The 15,634-nt window shown below is 37.6% G+C and overlaps 4 protein-coding genes across 4 annotated transcripts in view; all 4 read right to left on the bottom strand.

Annotated features, from left to right (window-relative positions):
* The window catches only part of LOC306886541 (serine/threonine/tyrosine-interacting protein-like), a 195,222-nt gene extending 194,826 nt beyond the window's left edge, over positions 1 to 396 (bottom strand). The window contains exon 1 of the mRNA XM_079443728.1: positions 246 to 396. The gene's annotated coding sequence lies outside the window, so the exon portion shown is untranslated. The remainder of the gene's footprint in view (positions 1 to 245) is intronic.
* A 2,538-nt stretch (positions 397 to 2,934) lies between these two features.
* LOC306886759 (4-galactosyl-N-acetylglucosaminide 3-alpha-L-fucosyltransferase 9-like) lies at positions 2,935 to 4,029 on the bottom strand (the record flags this gene model as incomplete). Its single annotated transcript, XM_079444071.1, has 1 exon — positions 2,935 to 4,029. Exon 1 carries the CDS (start codon positions 4,024 to 4,026, stop codon positions 2,935 to 2,937), a length of 1,092 nt encoding a protein of 363 aa, XP_079300197.1. The 5' UTR covers positions 4,027 to 4,029.
* A 3,034-nt stretch (positions 4,030 to 7,063) lies between these two features.
* On the bottom strand, positions 7,064 to 8,146 carry LOC306886545 (4-galactosyl-N-acetylglucosaminide 3-alpha-L-fucosyltransferase 9-like; the record flags this gene model as incomplete). The annotated part of the gene is made up of 1 exon (XM_079443731.1): positions 7,064 to 8,146. The coding sequence occupies exon 1, from the start codon at positions 8,141 to 8,143 to the stop codon at positions 7,064 to 7,066; it is 1,080 nt and encodes a 359-aa protein (XP_079299857.1). The 5' UTR covers positions 8,144 to 8,146.
* Positions 8,147 to 11,029: 2,883 nt separating this feature from the next.
* LOC306886758 (4-galactosyl-N-acetylglucosaminide 3-alpha-L-fucosyltransferase 9-like) lies at positions 11,030 to 12,124 on the bottom strand (the record flags this gene model as incomplete). Its single annotated transcript, XM_079444070.1, has 1 exon — positions 11,030 to 12,124. Exon 1 carries the CDS (start codon positions 12,119 to 12,121, stop codon positions 11,030 to 11,032), a length of 1,092 nt encoding a protein of 363 aa, XP_079300196.1. The 5' UTR covers positions 12,122 to 12,124.
* Between the last annotated feature and the right edge of the window lie 3,510 nt (positions 12,125 to 15,634).

Here is a 15,634-nt window from a genome sequence, read left to right as displayed (position 1 = left end):
TTAACCCGCACCGGCCCGTGAGCGTGCCGTCAGGGCGTGGTCGGGCGTGTCTGCGCTTTTAATTACCTTTGTTTTAGAACAATATTCAAACAATTATCATTAACTATATATAATTTGAAAGCTAAAACACTCAAGATTAATGATCTGAGCTTGTTTTTAAATCAATACACCAGAGAGGAAAGGGTTAACAGAAATGCTGAAGGACCAGCCATTTAAAAATGAACAAGGCGAACAGCAGTACTCACGTTTGATCGCCAATAGCGCTGGTCAGCTCAGACTATTCCAAGACACACCAGCATGCATTTCAAGAGAAGGGTCCACTCTTCAAAATGATCCCACTTTTTAATCCAAAACAACGAAAAAATAGGAGAAAACACGACAGATCCGCCTTTGTTTTAGGGATGGCTGACGTGAAACTGACGTTTCGACACGGTGTCGAGATCCCGAAGCGCAGGTGATTCGAAACACCCATGTCACGTGACTAAGGCGAGTCGAAGTATCGGGGCGTGTCACAAGTGTTTCGAGACCTGTCATACCTGCCGATTTGGCGTTTGATTGACAGGGTCGGGAACAAATCACACAATTGCACATCTGTCTCAACCTAACTCCCACAAAGTATAAAAGTATAAAAGTCTTCCTACACTGTAAATAGTTGTTTTTATTATTATTATTTAGTAATAGTAATATATTGCTGTATTTGTAAAATAGTAATATTCATAATATTTACCATAGAAAATAAATAAAAATTACAAATGTTGTAAAAACAATGTATTTTGCATGTTTTGTGTTTTCATTAGTTCAAAAATGATAAAATCTGTTTTGGTTCACTGTTTTCATTATTAGAATTGTTCAGAATAAAGACTGTTTAGTTATAATGTTCAAATTCTGAAATAGTTTTGTGTTTTTTGTGGTTTCATTGGTAGAGCAGTTCTGAATTGATATCTGTAGTATGCAGTGTCACATGGAGTCTCTAAATAGCTTTTTGGAAAGGATTGCTAGACTTTTCTTGAAATAAAAGATCCAAATGCACAGGTTAACAGAACATACTGACTGTTCAGTTGATGAAATGTCTTTACAAAAGACTTTCAGTAGTCAAAATCTACACCATGAAATGAAAGCCGATCTTAGAAATGGGATGATGTGAATCCCAGAGATATCAGATCAGAAGCATCATATTTCAGAAAGAAAACTTTGGCAGCAAACAAATCTTCTAAGCTTGCATTTGGAAAAGCGAGTCATTATGCTGCTCACATTATGATTTAATTCGTCTCGTATATCTGAGCACATCTAAACATTTGGCAACATTTGGAAAAAAGTCTTCTGCATTCCTGTGAATATGGCACCACCCACACATGACTGTATGTATATTAGCCTCCTGTTCTCGAGTCAACACTTCACTGTTAAACAAAAGTGACATTTAAATATTTCAAAGACAGAACTTCACAGTACACATTGATACTTCACAGTATCACATATCCAAGCCATGTAAGCTACTTAACAGTGATATTATCAGCAGTTATTCAGTACAGTAAAGTATTATCAGCATTGACGCACTTCTGGCATGTTTGTTTTTCAGTAGCAAATGCATGTTGGTCACTAAGGTGTCCATTATGGCATGGTAAAATATGAATGCGCAAAACAACATCCAAAACCATGGAAATGAAAGGCAGGTTGTCTCAGAATACATACACATTACATTTACAGTACATGGACATTTTGCACAACATAAGTTCTGTAAACACTGCATAGATGACTCTAGCACTAACATTTACATTATAACCAATGATATAAATAAAGCATAAAAATCTTCAGAAAGTGCTCGGTTCTCATTAAATAAACATTTCCTGTATAATGTGTAGTTAGGTGTATTTTTAAAGCGATATTTCACTCAAAAATTTACTTTTTGTAATTTAGTCACCCTCATATAATTTCAAATCTGTATGACTTACTTTCTTCTGTAGAACATGCATGGAGACTTGGAAAAATTACTTTTGTGTGTTATTTTGGGACCCCATTGACTTTCATTGTATTGGCAAAAACTATGGAAGCCCGTTTCCACTTCAGAATTTCCAACTCACAGCTTCAGTTTACATCTCAGTTGTTGTTGTTTTTCTGCCATAGAATGAAAAATAAAGGCAAATACGAATTATCTCATAATTCTGACTTTTTTTCTTGCATTTACAAGATTATATCTTACTTACTTTTACTTACTTACTTTTATCATTTAGCAGACACTTTTGTCCAAAGCGACTTACAAATAAGAAAAAGTAACTAAAACTAAAAAGTTACAACTCTATAAATACTATCTACCCACATATTTAAGAAAATAAAGAAATTAAATAAAATTGACACATGCATATAACAACATTTCAATAATAAACATATAAATGAAAAAATTTAATAAAAAGCGATACTTATCTTACAGTTCTGACTTTTCTTCTCTGAACTTTGAGATAAAAAGTTGCATTTAACTTTTTATTCTATGGCAGAAACAACAAAACACATTAAAAAAACAGTTGAAACACTCTTCAAAATATCTTCTTTTGTCCCTCCATGTTAACTCTAAAATGCATGATTTGCATCCAAAATATCACTTACAAAATATCTTCTGTAATGTTCCACAGATCATATAAGGTTGGAATGACAAAAAGGTGCGTAAATGATGACAAAACTTAAATTTTTGGGTGAACTGTCCCTTTAAATGAGTTTGTGCATTTTGGTCAAAATCAGTTTTCCAAATAAATATATACTTATTAAACTCAATTACATCAATTGCATCCAGATTAATAAACGCGTGAACCCGAACATGAAATAAATGTACATTTACTTTGGGACATTTTACAAAAATAAAAGTCTGCAAGTCCTCACGACAGACCCTCATTGGAATAAAAGTTATATGAAGCTCTTATTGTCAAGCCACTATTGTCAAGTGGTTCAGTTGTGAATTAACCCCCAATACCATTTGTCAAGATTGTTAATTGTTTTGTACTCATTGTGCCTTCTGATGTAATCACAAGCCAGACACGTGTGCTCAGCCCAGAAGTATGCCTTTTTCACCTTAAAGTGTTTACGCCAGTCAAAGTACTTCAGGTAAAGCTCCTCGTTTTTGTCAAGGAACAGGAGATAATCAGCCAGCTCCTTCGGAGACGGGAAGTCATCAACGTGGATGAAAGCGTTTCCCTGCACAAAGTTCTGATAGTTCTCCCTTGGTGGTCCGAACACAATGGGTACGGTGCCAACGGAAAGCGGGTTGTACAATTTCTCAGTGATATAGTCTTTGTGAATCGAGTTCTCGAATGCCAAATAGAATTTACAGCTTGCAATTGTAGGGAAATAGTCCTGGTCGGAAATGTACTCCCCAAATGCTTGTCCGTATGCATGAACCTCGATGTGCTTGTAGAGTTCATTGTAGTATTTCACTCTGACGTGATCTGGGTTCCAATTGCTGACGATCCAACAAATCAGCTTGTTCTTGCTTGGCGGCACAAAGTCCTCCTCTCCTTGGGCTGCGACAATCGATCCATAAGGCACTTCTATATCTGCATCCTGCCGATAGTTTAGAGTTAAATTAAACAAGTTTTCAATTCCAGGTAACTGAGATGAATGCGAAGGTGATTCGAAGTTCATCCAAATCCATCTCTGCAACGTGGGCCGATACGCCGATGGCATGTTGGACAGGTCGCTGGTGATGTCCCTGTGATGTATGACCACAGCGTCGGATTTGTTGTAAAGGTTTCGGTCGGCGGTGATGAAGCAGCCATCGATGCTGAACAAAGAGTTGCAGACGTTCAGGTCGTAGGTTTCGCCAAAAGGCCAAAGCCAGACCAGGATGGTGGTCTGGTTCTGCTCACTTCGGGTGGAAAGGAGGCTCTTCACTCGGGCTGTGGATGTTTCTGACTCGACTGGGCCTGACAACCAGCTCGTAGATGGTTTGATGTACATTAAAAACAAAGTCACAAAGCATCCTAATAAAAAGATACCAAGCAGGAGGGGTCGTAGGATTCTGTAAATTGGTGCAGAGGGCATACTCTGGCCTTTACAGGAAATAGATAAAGATAGATAACAGATAAAAAAGGTTATGGTCATTATATGAAACAGCTGCTTATTAGGTAGTAGAGCTATAGGCCTATTTAATTTTTGATATTATATTATATTATATTATAAAACTGGCATTTAACTAGCAAATCAGTTAGCATAGGAATTAACTGTTGTGTTTATTGTTATTTATTTTACAGACACTGAAGCTGGTAATCTTAACTGCTTTCAACACATGCTCTTTACAAAATAATAAAAAAAAAAAATAATGTACAGTAAATTACTGTGCTAGTAGAAAATCTAACAAATTACAGTTACATAACGAGAGTTAATGACTGTAAAATTAAGTTGTTTGCGCAGACCTAATAAAAAGCATAAATCTCTATTCAGATTTCAGAATGAGCACTTTAACATTTGCAATACATATGTTGAGTTGTCTCATCCATCAGCTGATTATATGTATGCTACTGTAATGAAGATGAACATAAAATCATAGACTTTATAATAGAGAAGCATTTACAAACCCGATTCCAAAAAAGTTGGGACACTGTACAAATTGTAAATAAAAACAGAATGCAATGATGTGGAAGTTTCAAATTTCAATATTTTATTCAGAATACAACATAGATGACATATCAAATGTTTAAACTGAGAAAATGTATAATTTTAAGGGAAAAATAAGTTTATTTTAAATTTCATGGCATCAACACTAGGCCTGTCGCGATAGTCGATAAATCGATTAATCGCACGATAAAAAAAAAATGACCTCGATAATTTTTCCGGCCACGATAATTTCATTTGCATACTTGTTTGTTATCCGCGACTGAATGACAACTCTCGTTTCCTTAGCGTAGGAGAAGTGAACCCTCTTGTCAGTTGCATTGTCTTTTGTGTGGGGAGGCGGTGCTTGTCAGTCACATGGACTTTGTGTGGGAAGGCGGGAGTGCTTGAGGCGACTGCAGAGAAGAGCGAAAAGACGAGACGCAAGTTGTGACATGGAATTGGTTTCAAAGCCAAACGCGACAGCTGCAGTGTGGGAGCACTTCGGATTCAAACCGAATGACCGTGGTGAACCACTTAACCTGAGCGAGCCGGTATGTCGCATTTGTTTTAAAACAGTATCGACTAAAACCGGTAACACAACAAACATGCACATGCACCTAAAACACAATCATCCGTTGCAGTTTTCCCAGATGGGAAAAAAAAAGCTACAACAGACGGGCCGTCTTCGTCTTCCCGACAGTGCACCATAACTGGGGCATTTAGTCGACAAACAAAGTACAAACATCCATTTTATTTATTGTTTTTGGTATTTATTCAAGTGCATTTTTTGTTAACAGAGACTGAGAGTCCATTGCTTTTATTGTTTTTGGTTGTTTTGTTCATTGTTACTGTGGATATTTAAAATGCTTTCCATTTTCAGTGTTAAATAGTCTTTGGAAATAAACGTTTATTGAATTTTGAAAGGTGTATGTGCATTATTATGCCATTATCATTATTCTAGATGAAAATGGTCTCAGATCGACAATATTATCGTTTATCGCGATAATTTCTTGGACAATTTATCGTCCAGCAAAATTTGTTATCGTGACAGGCCTAATCAACACATCTCAAAAAAGTTGGGACAAGGCTATGTTTACCACTGTGTGGCATCCCCTCTTCTTTTTATAACAGTCTGCAAACGTCTGGGGACTGAGGAGACAAGTTGCTCAAGTTTAGGAATAGGAATGTTGTCCCATTCTTGTCTAATACAGGCTTCTAGTTGCTCAACTGTCTTAGGTCTTCTTTGTCGCATCTTCCTCTTTATGATGCGGCAAATGTTTTCTATGGGTGAAATATCTGGACTGCAGGCTGGCCATACCCGGATCCTCCTTCTACGCAGCCATGATGTTGTAATTGATGCAGTATGTGGTCTGGCATTGTCATGTTGGAAAATGCAAGGTCTTCCCTGAAAGAGACAACGTCTGGATGGGAGCATATGTTGTTCTAGAACTTGGATATACCTTTCAGCATTGATGGTGCCTTTCCAGATGTGTAAGCTGCCCATGCCACACGCACTCATGCAACCCCATACCATCAGAGATGCAGGCTTCTGAACTGAGCGCTGATAACAACTTGGGTTGTCCTTGTCCTCGTTAGTCCGGATGACATGGCGTCCCAGTTTTCCAAAAAGAACTTCAAATTTTGATTCGTCTGACCACAGAACAGTTTTCCACTTTTCCACAGTCCATTTTAAATAAGTCTTGGCCCAGAGAAAACGCCTGCGCTTCTGGATCATGTTTAAATATTGCTTCTTTTTTGACCTATAGAGTTTTAGCCGGCAACGGCGAATGGCACGGCGGATTGTGTTCACCGACAATGTTTTCTGGAAGTATTCCTGAGCCCATGTTGTGATTTCCATTACAGTAGCATTCCTGTATGTGATGCAGTGCCGTCTAAGGGCCCGAAGATCACGGGAATCCAGTATGGTTTTCCGGCCTTGACCCTTACGCACAGAGATTGTTCCAGATTCTCTGAATCTTTGGATGATATTATGCACTGTAGATGATGATGATAACGTCAAACTCTTTGCAATTTTTCTCTGAGAAACTCCTTTCTGATATTGAAACACTCTTCAAAATATCTTTTGTCCCTCCATGTTAACTCTAAAATGCATGATTTGCATCAAAAATATCACTTACAAAATATCTTCTGTAATGTTCCACAGATCATATAAGGTTGGAATGACAAAAAGGTGCGTAAATGATGACAAAACTTAAATTTTTGGGTGAACTGTCCCTTTAAATGAGTTTGTGCATTTTGGTCAAAATCAGTTTTCCAAATAAATACATACTTATTAAACTCAATTGCATCCAGATTAATAAACGCGTGAACCCGAACATGAAATAAATGTACATTTACTTTGGGACATTTTACAAAAATAAAAGTCTGTTAGTGCTCACAACAGACCCTCGTTGGAATAAAAGTTATATGAAGCTCTTATTGTCAAGCCACTTTCATTAATCTGGTCCATTGGTTCAGTTGTGAATTAACCCCAATACCATTTGTCAAGATTGTTAATTGTTTTGTACTCATTGTGCCTTCTGATGTAATCACAAGCCAGACACGTATGCTCAGCCATGAAGAGTGCCTTTTTCACCTTAAAGTGTTTACGCCAGTCAAAGTACTTCAGGTAAAGCTCCTCGTTTTTGTCAAGGAACAGGAGATAATCAGCCAGCTCCTTCGGAGACGGGAAGTCATCAACGTGGATGAAAGCGTTTCCCTGCACAAAGTTCTGATAGTTCTCCCTTGGTGGTCCGAACACAATGGGTACGGTGCCAACGGAAAGCGGGTTGTACAATTTCTCAGTGATATAGTCTTTGTGAATCGAGTTCTCGAATGCCAAATAGAATTTACAGCTTGCAATTGTAGGGAAATAGTCCTGGTCAGAAATGTACTCCCCAAATGCTTGTCCGTATGCATGAACCTCGATGTGCTTGTAGAGTTCATTGTAGTATTTCACTCTGACGTGATCTGGGTTCCAATTGCTGACGATCCAACAAATCAGCTTGTTCTTGCTTGGCGGCACAAAGTCCTCCTCTCCTTGGGCTGCGACAATCGATCCATAAGGCACTTCTATATCTGCATCCTGCCGATAGTTTAGAGTTAAATTAAACAAGTTTTCAATTCCAGGTATCTGAGATGAATGTGAAGGTGATTCTAAGTTCATCCAAATCCATCTCTGCAACGTGGGCCGATACGCCGATGGCATGTTGGACAGGTCGCTGGTGATGTCCCTGTGATGTATGACCACAGCGTCGGATTTGTTGTAAAGGTTTCGGTCGGCGGTGATGAAGCAGCCATCGATGCTGAACAAAGAGTTGCAGACGTTCAGGTCGTAGGTTTTGCCAAAAGGCCAAAGCCAGACCAGGATGGTGGTCTGGTTCTGCTCACTTCGGGTAGAAAGGAGGCTCTTCACTCGGGCTGTGGATATTTCTGACTCGACTGGGCCTGACAACCAGCTCGTAGATGGTTTGATGTACATTAAAAACAAAGTCGCAAAGCATCCTAATAAAAAGATACCAAGCAGGAGGCGTCGTAGGATTCTGTAAATTGGTGCAGAGGGCATACTCTGGCCTTTACAGGAAATAGATAAAGATAGATAACAGATTAAAAAAAGGTTATGGTCATTATATGAAACAGCTGCTTATTAGGTAGTAGAGCTAAGGCCTATTTAATTTTGACAGGAATGAAAAGGAGGCTGTGAAGGATTCAAGGGATTGTACTGTTGTTTAACCTGTTAACCCGCACCGGCCCGTGAGCGTGCCGTCAGGGCGTGGTCGGGCGTGTCTGCGCTTTTAATTACCTTTGTTTTAGAACAATATTCAAACAATTATCATTAACTATATATAATTTGAAAGCTAAAACACTCAAGATTAATGATCTGAGCTTGTTTTTAAATCAATACACCAGAGAGGAAAGGGTTAACAGAAATGCTGAAGGACCAGCCATTTAAAAATGAACAAGGCGAACAGCAGTACTCACGTTTGATCGCCAATAGCGCTGGTCAGCTCAGACTATTCCAAGACACACCAGCATGCATTTCAAGAGAAGGGTCCACTCTTCAAAATGATCCCACTTTTTAATCCAAAACAACGAAAAAATAGGAGAAAACACGACAGATCCGCCTTTGTTTTAGGGATGGCTGACGTGAAACTGACGTTTCGACACGGTGTCGAGATCCCGAAGCGCAGGTGATTCGAAACACCCATGTCACGTGACTAAGGCGAGTCGAAGTATCGGGGCGTGTCACAAGTGTTTCGAGACCTGTCATACCTGCCGATTTGGCGTTTGATTGACAGGGTCGGGAACAAATCACACAATTGCACATCTGTCTCAACCTAACTCCCACAAAGTATAAAAGTATAAAAGTCTTCCTACACTGTAAATAGTTGTTTTTATTATTATTATTTAGTAATAGTAATATATTGCTGTATTTGTAAAATAGTAATATTCATAATATTTACCATAGAAAATAAATAAAAATTACAAATGTTGTAAAAACAATGTATTTTGCATGTTTTGTGTTTTCATTAGTTCAAAAATGATAAAATCTGTTTTGGTTCACTGTTTTCATTATTAGAATTGTTCAGAATAAAGACTGTTTAGTTATAATGTTCAAATTCTGAAATAGTTTTGTGTTTTTTGTGGTTTCATTGGTAGAGCAGTTCTGAATTGATATCTGTAGTATGCAGTGTCACATGGAGTCTCTAAATAGCTTTTTGGAAAGGATTGCTAGACTTTTCTTGAAATAAAAGATCCAAATGCACAGGTTAACAGAACATACTGACTGTTCAGTTGATGAAATGTCTTTACAAAAGACTTTCAGTAGTCAAAATCTACACCATGAAATGAAAGCCGATCTTAGAAATGGGATGATGTGAATCCCAGAGATATCAGATCAGAAGCATCATATTTCAGAAAGAAAACTTTGGCAGCAAACAAATCTTCTAAGCTTGCATTTGGAAAAGCGAGTCATTATGCTGCTCACATTATGATTTAATTCGTCTCGTATATCTGAGCACATCTAAACATTTGGCAACATTTGGAAAAAAGTCTTCTGCATTACTGTGAATATGGCACCACCCACACATGACTGTATGTATATTAGCCTCCTGTTCTCGAGTCAACACTTCACTGTTAAACAAAAGTGACATTTAAATATTTCAAAGACAGAACTTCACAGTACACATTGATACTTCACAGTATCACATATCCAAGCCATGTAAGCTACTTAACAGTGATATTATCAGCAGTTATTCAGTACAGTAAAGTATTATCAGCATTGACGCACTTCTGGCATGTTTGTTTTTCAGTAGCAAATGCATGTTGGTCACTAAGGTGTCCATTATGGCATGGTAAAATATGAATGCGCAAAACAACATCCAAAACCATGGAAATGAAAGGCAGGTTGTCTCAGAATACATACACATTACATTTACAGTACATGGACATTTTGCACAACATAAGTTCTGTAAACACTGCATAGATGACTCTAGCACTAACATTTACATTATAACCAATGATATAAATAAAGCATAAAAATCTTCAGAAAGTGCTCGGTTCTCATTAAATAAACATTTCCTGTATAATGTGTAGTTGTATGAAAACAGCAAAACTGAATTTTAAAGCGATATTTCACTCAAAAAATTACTTTTTGTAATTTAGTCACCCTCATATAATTTCAAATCTGTATGACTTACTTTCTTCTGTAGAACATGCATGGAGACTTGGAAAAATTACTTTTGTGTGTTATTTTGGGACCCCATTGACTTTCATTGTATTGGCAAAAACTATGGAAGCCCATTTCCACTTCAGAATTTCCAACTCACAGCTTCAGTTTACATCTCAGTTGTTGTTTGTTTTCTGCCATAGAATGAAAAATAAAGGCAAATACGAATTATCTCATAATTCTGACTTTTTTTCTTGCATTTACAAGATTATATCTTACAGTTCTGACTTTTCTTCTCTGAACTTTGAGATAAAAAGTTGCATTTAACTTTTTATTCTATGGCAGAAACATAACAAAACACATAAAAAAAACAGTTGAAACGCTCTTCAAAATATCTTCTTTTGTCCCTCCATGTTAACTCTAAAATGCATGATTTGCATCCAAAATATCACTTACAAAATATCTTCTGTAATGTTCCACAGATCATATAAGGTTGGAATGACAAAAAGGTGCGTAAATGATGACAAAACTTAAATTTTTGGGTGAACTGTCCCTTTAAATGAGTTTGTGCATTTTGGTCAAAATCAGTTTTCCAAATAAATACATACTTATTAAACTCAATTGCATCCAGATTAATAAACGCGTGAACCCGAACATGAAATAAATGTACATTTACTTTGGGACATTTTACAAAAATAAAAGTCTGCAAGTCCTCACGACAGACCCTCATTGGAATAAAAGTTATATGAAGCTCTTATTGTCAAGCCACTATTGTCAAGTGGTTCAGTTGTGAATTAACCCCCAATACCATTTGTCAAGATTGTTAATTGTTTTGTACTCATTGTGCCTTCTGATGTAATCACAAGCCAGACACGTGTGCTCAGCCCAGAAGTATGCCTTTTTCACCTTAAAGTGTTTACGCCAGTCAAAGTACTTCAGGTAAAGCTCCTCGTTTTTGTCAAGGAACAGGAGATAATCAGCCAGCTCCTTTGGAGACGGGAAGTCATCAACGTGGATGAAAGCGTTTCCCTGCACAAAGTTCTGATAGTTCTCCCTTGGTGGTCCGAACACAATGGGTACGGTGCCAACGGAAAGCGGGTTGTACAATTTCTCAGTGATATAGTCTTTGTGAATCGAGTTCTCGAATGCCAAATAGAATTTACAGCTTGCAATTGTAGGGAAATAGTCCTGGTCGGAAATGTACTCCCCAAATGCTTGTCCGTATGCATGAACCTCGATGTGCTTGTAGAGTTCATTGTAGTATTTCACTCTGACGTGATCTGGGTTCCAATTGCTGACGATCCAACAAATCAGCTTGTTCTTGCTTGGCGGTACAAAGTCCTCCTCTCCTTGGGCTGCGACAATCGATCCATAAGGCACTTCTATATCTGCATCCTGCCGATAGTTTAGAGTTAAATTAAACAAGTTTTCAATTCCAGGTAACTGAGATGAATGCGAAGGTGATTCGAAGTTCATCCAAATCCATCTCTGCAACGTCGGCCGATACGCCGAGGGCATGTTGGACAGGTCGCTGGTGATGTCCCTGTGATGTATGACCACAGCGTCGGATTTGTTGTAAAGGTTTCGGTCGGCGGTGATGAAGCAGCCATCGATGCTGAACAAAGAGTTGCAGACGTTCAGGTCGTAGGTTTCGCCGAAAGGCCAAAGCCAGACCAGGATGGTGGTCTGGTTCTGCTCACTTCGGGTGGAAAGGAGGCTCTTCACTCGGGCTGTGGATGTTTCTGACTCGACTGGGCCTGACAACCAGCTCGTAGATGGTTTGATGTACATTAAAAACAAAGTCACAAAGCATCCTAATAAAAAGATACCAAGCAGGAGGGGTCGTAGGATTCTGTAAATTGGTGCAGAGGGCATACTCTGGCCTTTACAGGAAATAGATAAAGATAGATAACAGATTAAAAAAAGGTTATGGTCATTATATGAAACAGCTGCTTATTAGGTAGTAGAGCTATAGGCCTATTTAATTTTTGATATTATATTATATTATATTATAAAACTGGCATTTAACTAGCAAATCAGTTAGCATAGGAATTAACTGTTGTGTTTATTGTTATTTATTTTACAGACACTGAAGCTGGTAATCTTAACTGCTTTCAACACATGCTCTTTACAAAATAATAAAAAAAAATAATAATGTACAGTAAATTACTGTGCTAGTAGAAAATCTAACAAATTACAGTTACATAACGAGAGTTAATGACTGTAAAATTAAGTTGTTTGCACAGACTTAATAAAAAGCATACATCTCTATTCAGATTTCAGAATGAGCACTTTAACATTTGCAATATATATGTTGAGGTGTCTCATCCATCAGCTGATTATATGTATGCTACTGTAATGAAGATGAACATAAAATCATAGACTTTATAATAGAGAAGCATTTACATGTCTAGGACGTTTGACTGTACAAGGACACTTCAGATATTGAAATGCTGGCTGGTTTACACATTGAAGTCATGTGATTTATTAAGACAGTACAGTGTGTGTGTGTGTGTGTGTGCGTTTTTGTGACAAATGAGGACATAAATTTGTATAATGACATGGGAATTAAATAGGTATTACAAGGAGAAGGTGATTTATGAGGATATTGCCCCATGTCCCAACTTTTCAGGGGGGGGGGGGGGGGGGGGGGGGTAGAAATGCACAGTCTCCTGTGAGGGCTAAGTTTAGGTGTAGGGTCGGTGTAGGGCAATAGCACATACGGTTTGTACAGTATAAAAACCATTACGCCTATGGGATGTCCCAACTTTTCACAAAAACAAACGTGTGTGTGTGTGTGTGTGTGTGTGTGTGTGTGTGTGTGTGTGTGTGTGTGTGTGTGTGTGACTAATCAACTAATCACAAGCACAGAGAAATCCAACATAAATGCAAAGTAAATAATCTAAGAAATTCACCTGACAGATTTTCTGATATCCAGAAGGTACAATGATTGTATGTTCCAGGTTCTTCTTTTTATCACCAGAAGAATGTCAGTCTTAAAATCATAGGTCTTCTCATGCAGGAAAAAGACAGAAAATAGATTCCATAACTGTACAAACAATATCAGCTGGTAGATGTCAAGCATTTTAAGGATTAAAGCTGCAGACTGACTATACAACTGAATATCAAATAACACTTTGTGTAGGGTGGAAACGAATATATTTGACTGGGGAACTAAATGAGGAAGTTTAATATTTTGTTACTGAAAATTCATTATTTTATCACTGTTCAGAATATAAGGGGAGATAAGCTTCTCTCAGTGCTTCTGGTGGTCCTAGGCCTGTTGTGGGATTGTCTCCTCAAAAATAATTCTGGATCATTACCAAGAACATTCAGACAATCAGTTTTACACACGGGAACACTGCCATCTTCAGGATGTCACCAGATAATAGAAACAAAAGGCCTATTTCCACCAAATTTCCACCATGGCAAGATGTTAAAAATTAGCTAACAGTTTTAGGATCTAGAAGAAAAATCTTTTTTATTTTAATCTATTTTTCTTTGTTCATTGAAAATTATGTCGTTATTTCCATTTTCCAACATTCCTATAGTTATAAGGGTCTTTCTGAAAACGGCATTCCAAACTGTTCATTCCATGCAAATTCTTCAAAAGCAGACAAATGACTTCAAGAGGCTATTAAAAACCATTAGTATCAAAATGCACCAAATAAACATTCTAATAACTTCAATGGACTGAATAAAGAGCTCAATTAACTGTACAATTTCACAGGGACATCTGCCAATAATAAAAAAAAAAATTCTTCACGGCTTCCACTTCCACTTGTTCTGTTTAACTGGATGTGCTTATCTGACACATAAGCAAATTAACAATTGAAAAAATCAATTAACAAATCAGTGAGTCACATATCTTTCACATTCATTATCTTTCACAGTAACACTTCGCAATAAAGTTCCATTTGTTAGATAACAAACTAACAATGAAAAATACTTCTACTTCATAACATCAAAGGTTGTATCTGTTAATAATGTCAGGGACTTGAGCTTTAATGAACTAATTATAGTTGTAATTTTAACAAGGATTAATAGACACTACAACAAATGCATTGCTCATGGATAGTTAATATCAGTTAATGTATTATTAACTAATGTGGCCTTATTGTGAAGTGTTACCACTTTTGCATGTGCAGGTATGCAGAGTAAAACGCAGGAAGCAAGCAATGTGACAATAAAAATACGTTTTAATGATTTGTGATTATGTACATGTTAAACTACAGCACTGATGGTTGAGAAATGAGCTTCTTTTAGACTCTGCAGTGTCCATTTGCTATTAATCCACATGTAAGAGCTGTTTAAAAGGTTTATCAGTGCATTTGAGACTCAAGCCTCTTATAGGAAAGCAAAGCTCTGTAAAAGAGCGGGACACAGATGAGGCTTCTGGGAAATAGATTATACACCTGTTAAAGCAAACATTGCTCACATCCAGTACATAATTGAATATGATAGTTGCTAATGCATGATATATTTATCAAGGTTTACAAATTTTGGGCTGTTTAAAGGTCCTGAGGGGAGGGTCTCTTGATTAGCAAAGTGTCTGGCATCTCATATCCTGTTTTCTAACTGTCAACTGTATATTTTTGGCCAGCAATACACATATGATGCGTGATTTTATTAAAGTAAACACAGGTTGATGAATGTTGCATGCTTGTGTCTCCCTGGGAGCCTTTGAAAAGAGAGGCTTTTGTTTTAAATGTATTGTGATGGATTTGGGACACAGAGTTGCATGCTGGTAGTTGGCTTCGGTGTTCACGTCTAATAAATAGAAGATGTGGATGGAGGACGTGAAGATGAAAAGAAGAAGCATTAAATATGAAGCATTTGTGTAGTTTATTTAGCAGGCTTTACGAATTCGTGCCTGTGCCATCAGTGACATGATGGTATTATATTTAATGAACACACATCTAAAATCGTTCAGAAAAATATAAATGAACGTGATACAAGGTGATGTGCTTTCGCCAGTTATGCTGAAGGTCATCTTAAAACAGACTGTCACACGCATCTGACATATAACTACACGAAATATGGCTATTCCTCAAATATGGCACGCTCCCTCTCTCTAACATCTCGACTGCTTTGTCTATTTTAAGCAAAACCGCATCCTATCCAAAAAGGACGCATGAAGCATCCTACGAGAGTGATCGTCCCTGCGCTCGTGCCATGTTTAGTTATTATAACTCAAAAATCCCCCAAGAGATGAATGAAATTTTTTTTTTTAAAGCCTGAAGTCATGTCGTAAAATATATTCAAAGCATACAGGTAACCTTCATATCAGTAAATCGTTTGTCTCACCTGTCCATCAGCAAACATCCTCGAGGGAAAGCCACATCATGCGCTTCTTTTATTTACGTCCCACACACCTCGCATATCGGA

Source organism: Barbus barbus (genome assembly GCF_936440315.1).
Source record: "Barbus barbus genome assembly, chromosome: 20".
Classification (NCBI taxonomy): Eukaryota; Metazoa; Chordata; class Actinopteri; order Cypriniformes; family Cyprinidae; genus Barbus; species Barbus barbus.
This window is presented reverse-complemented; position numbering and strand designations above follow the sequence as displayed.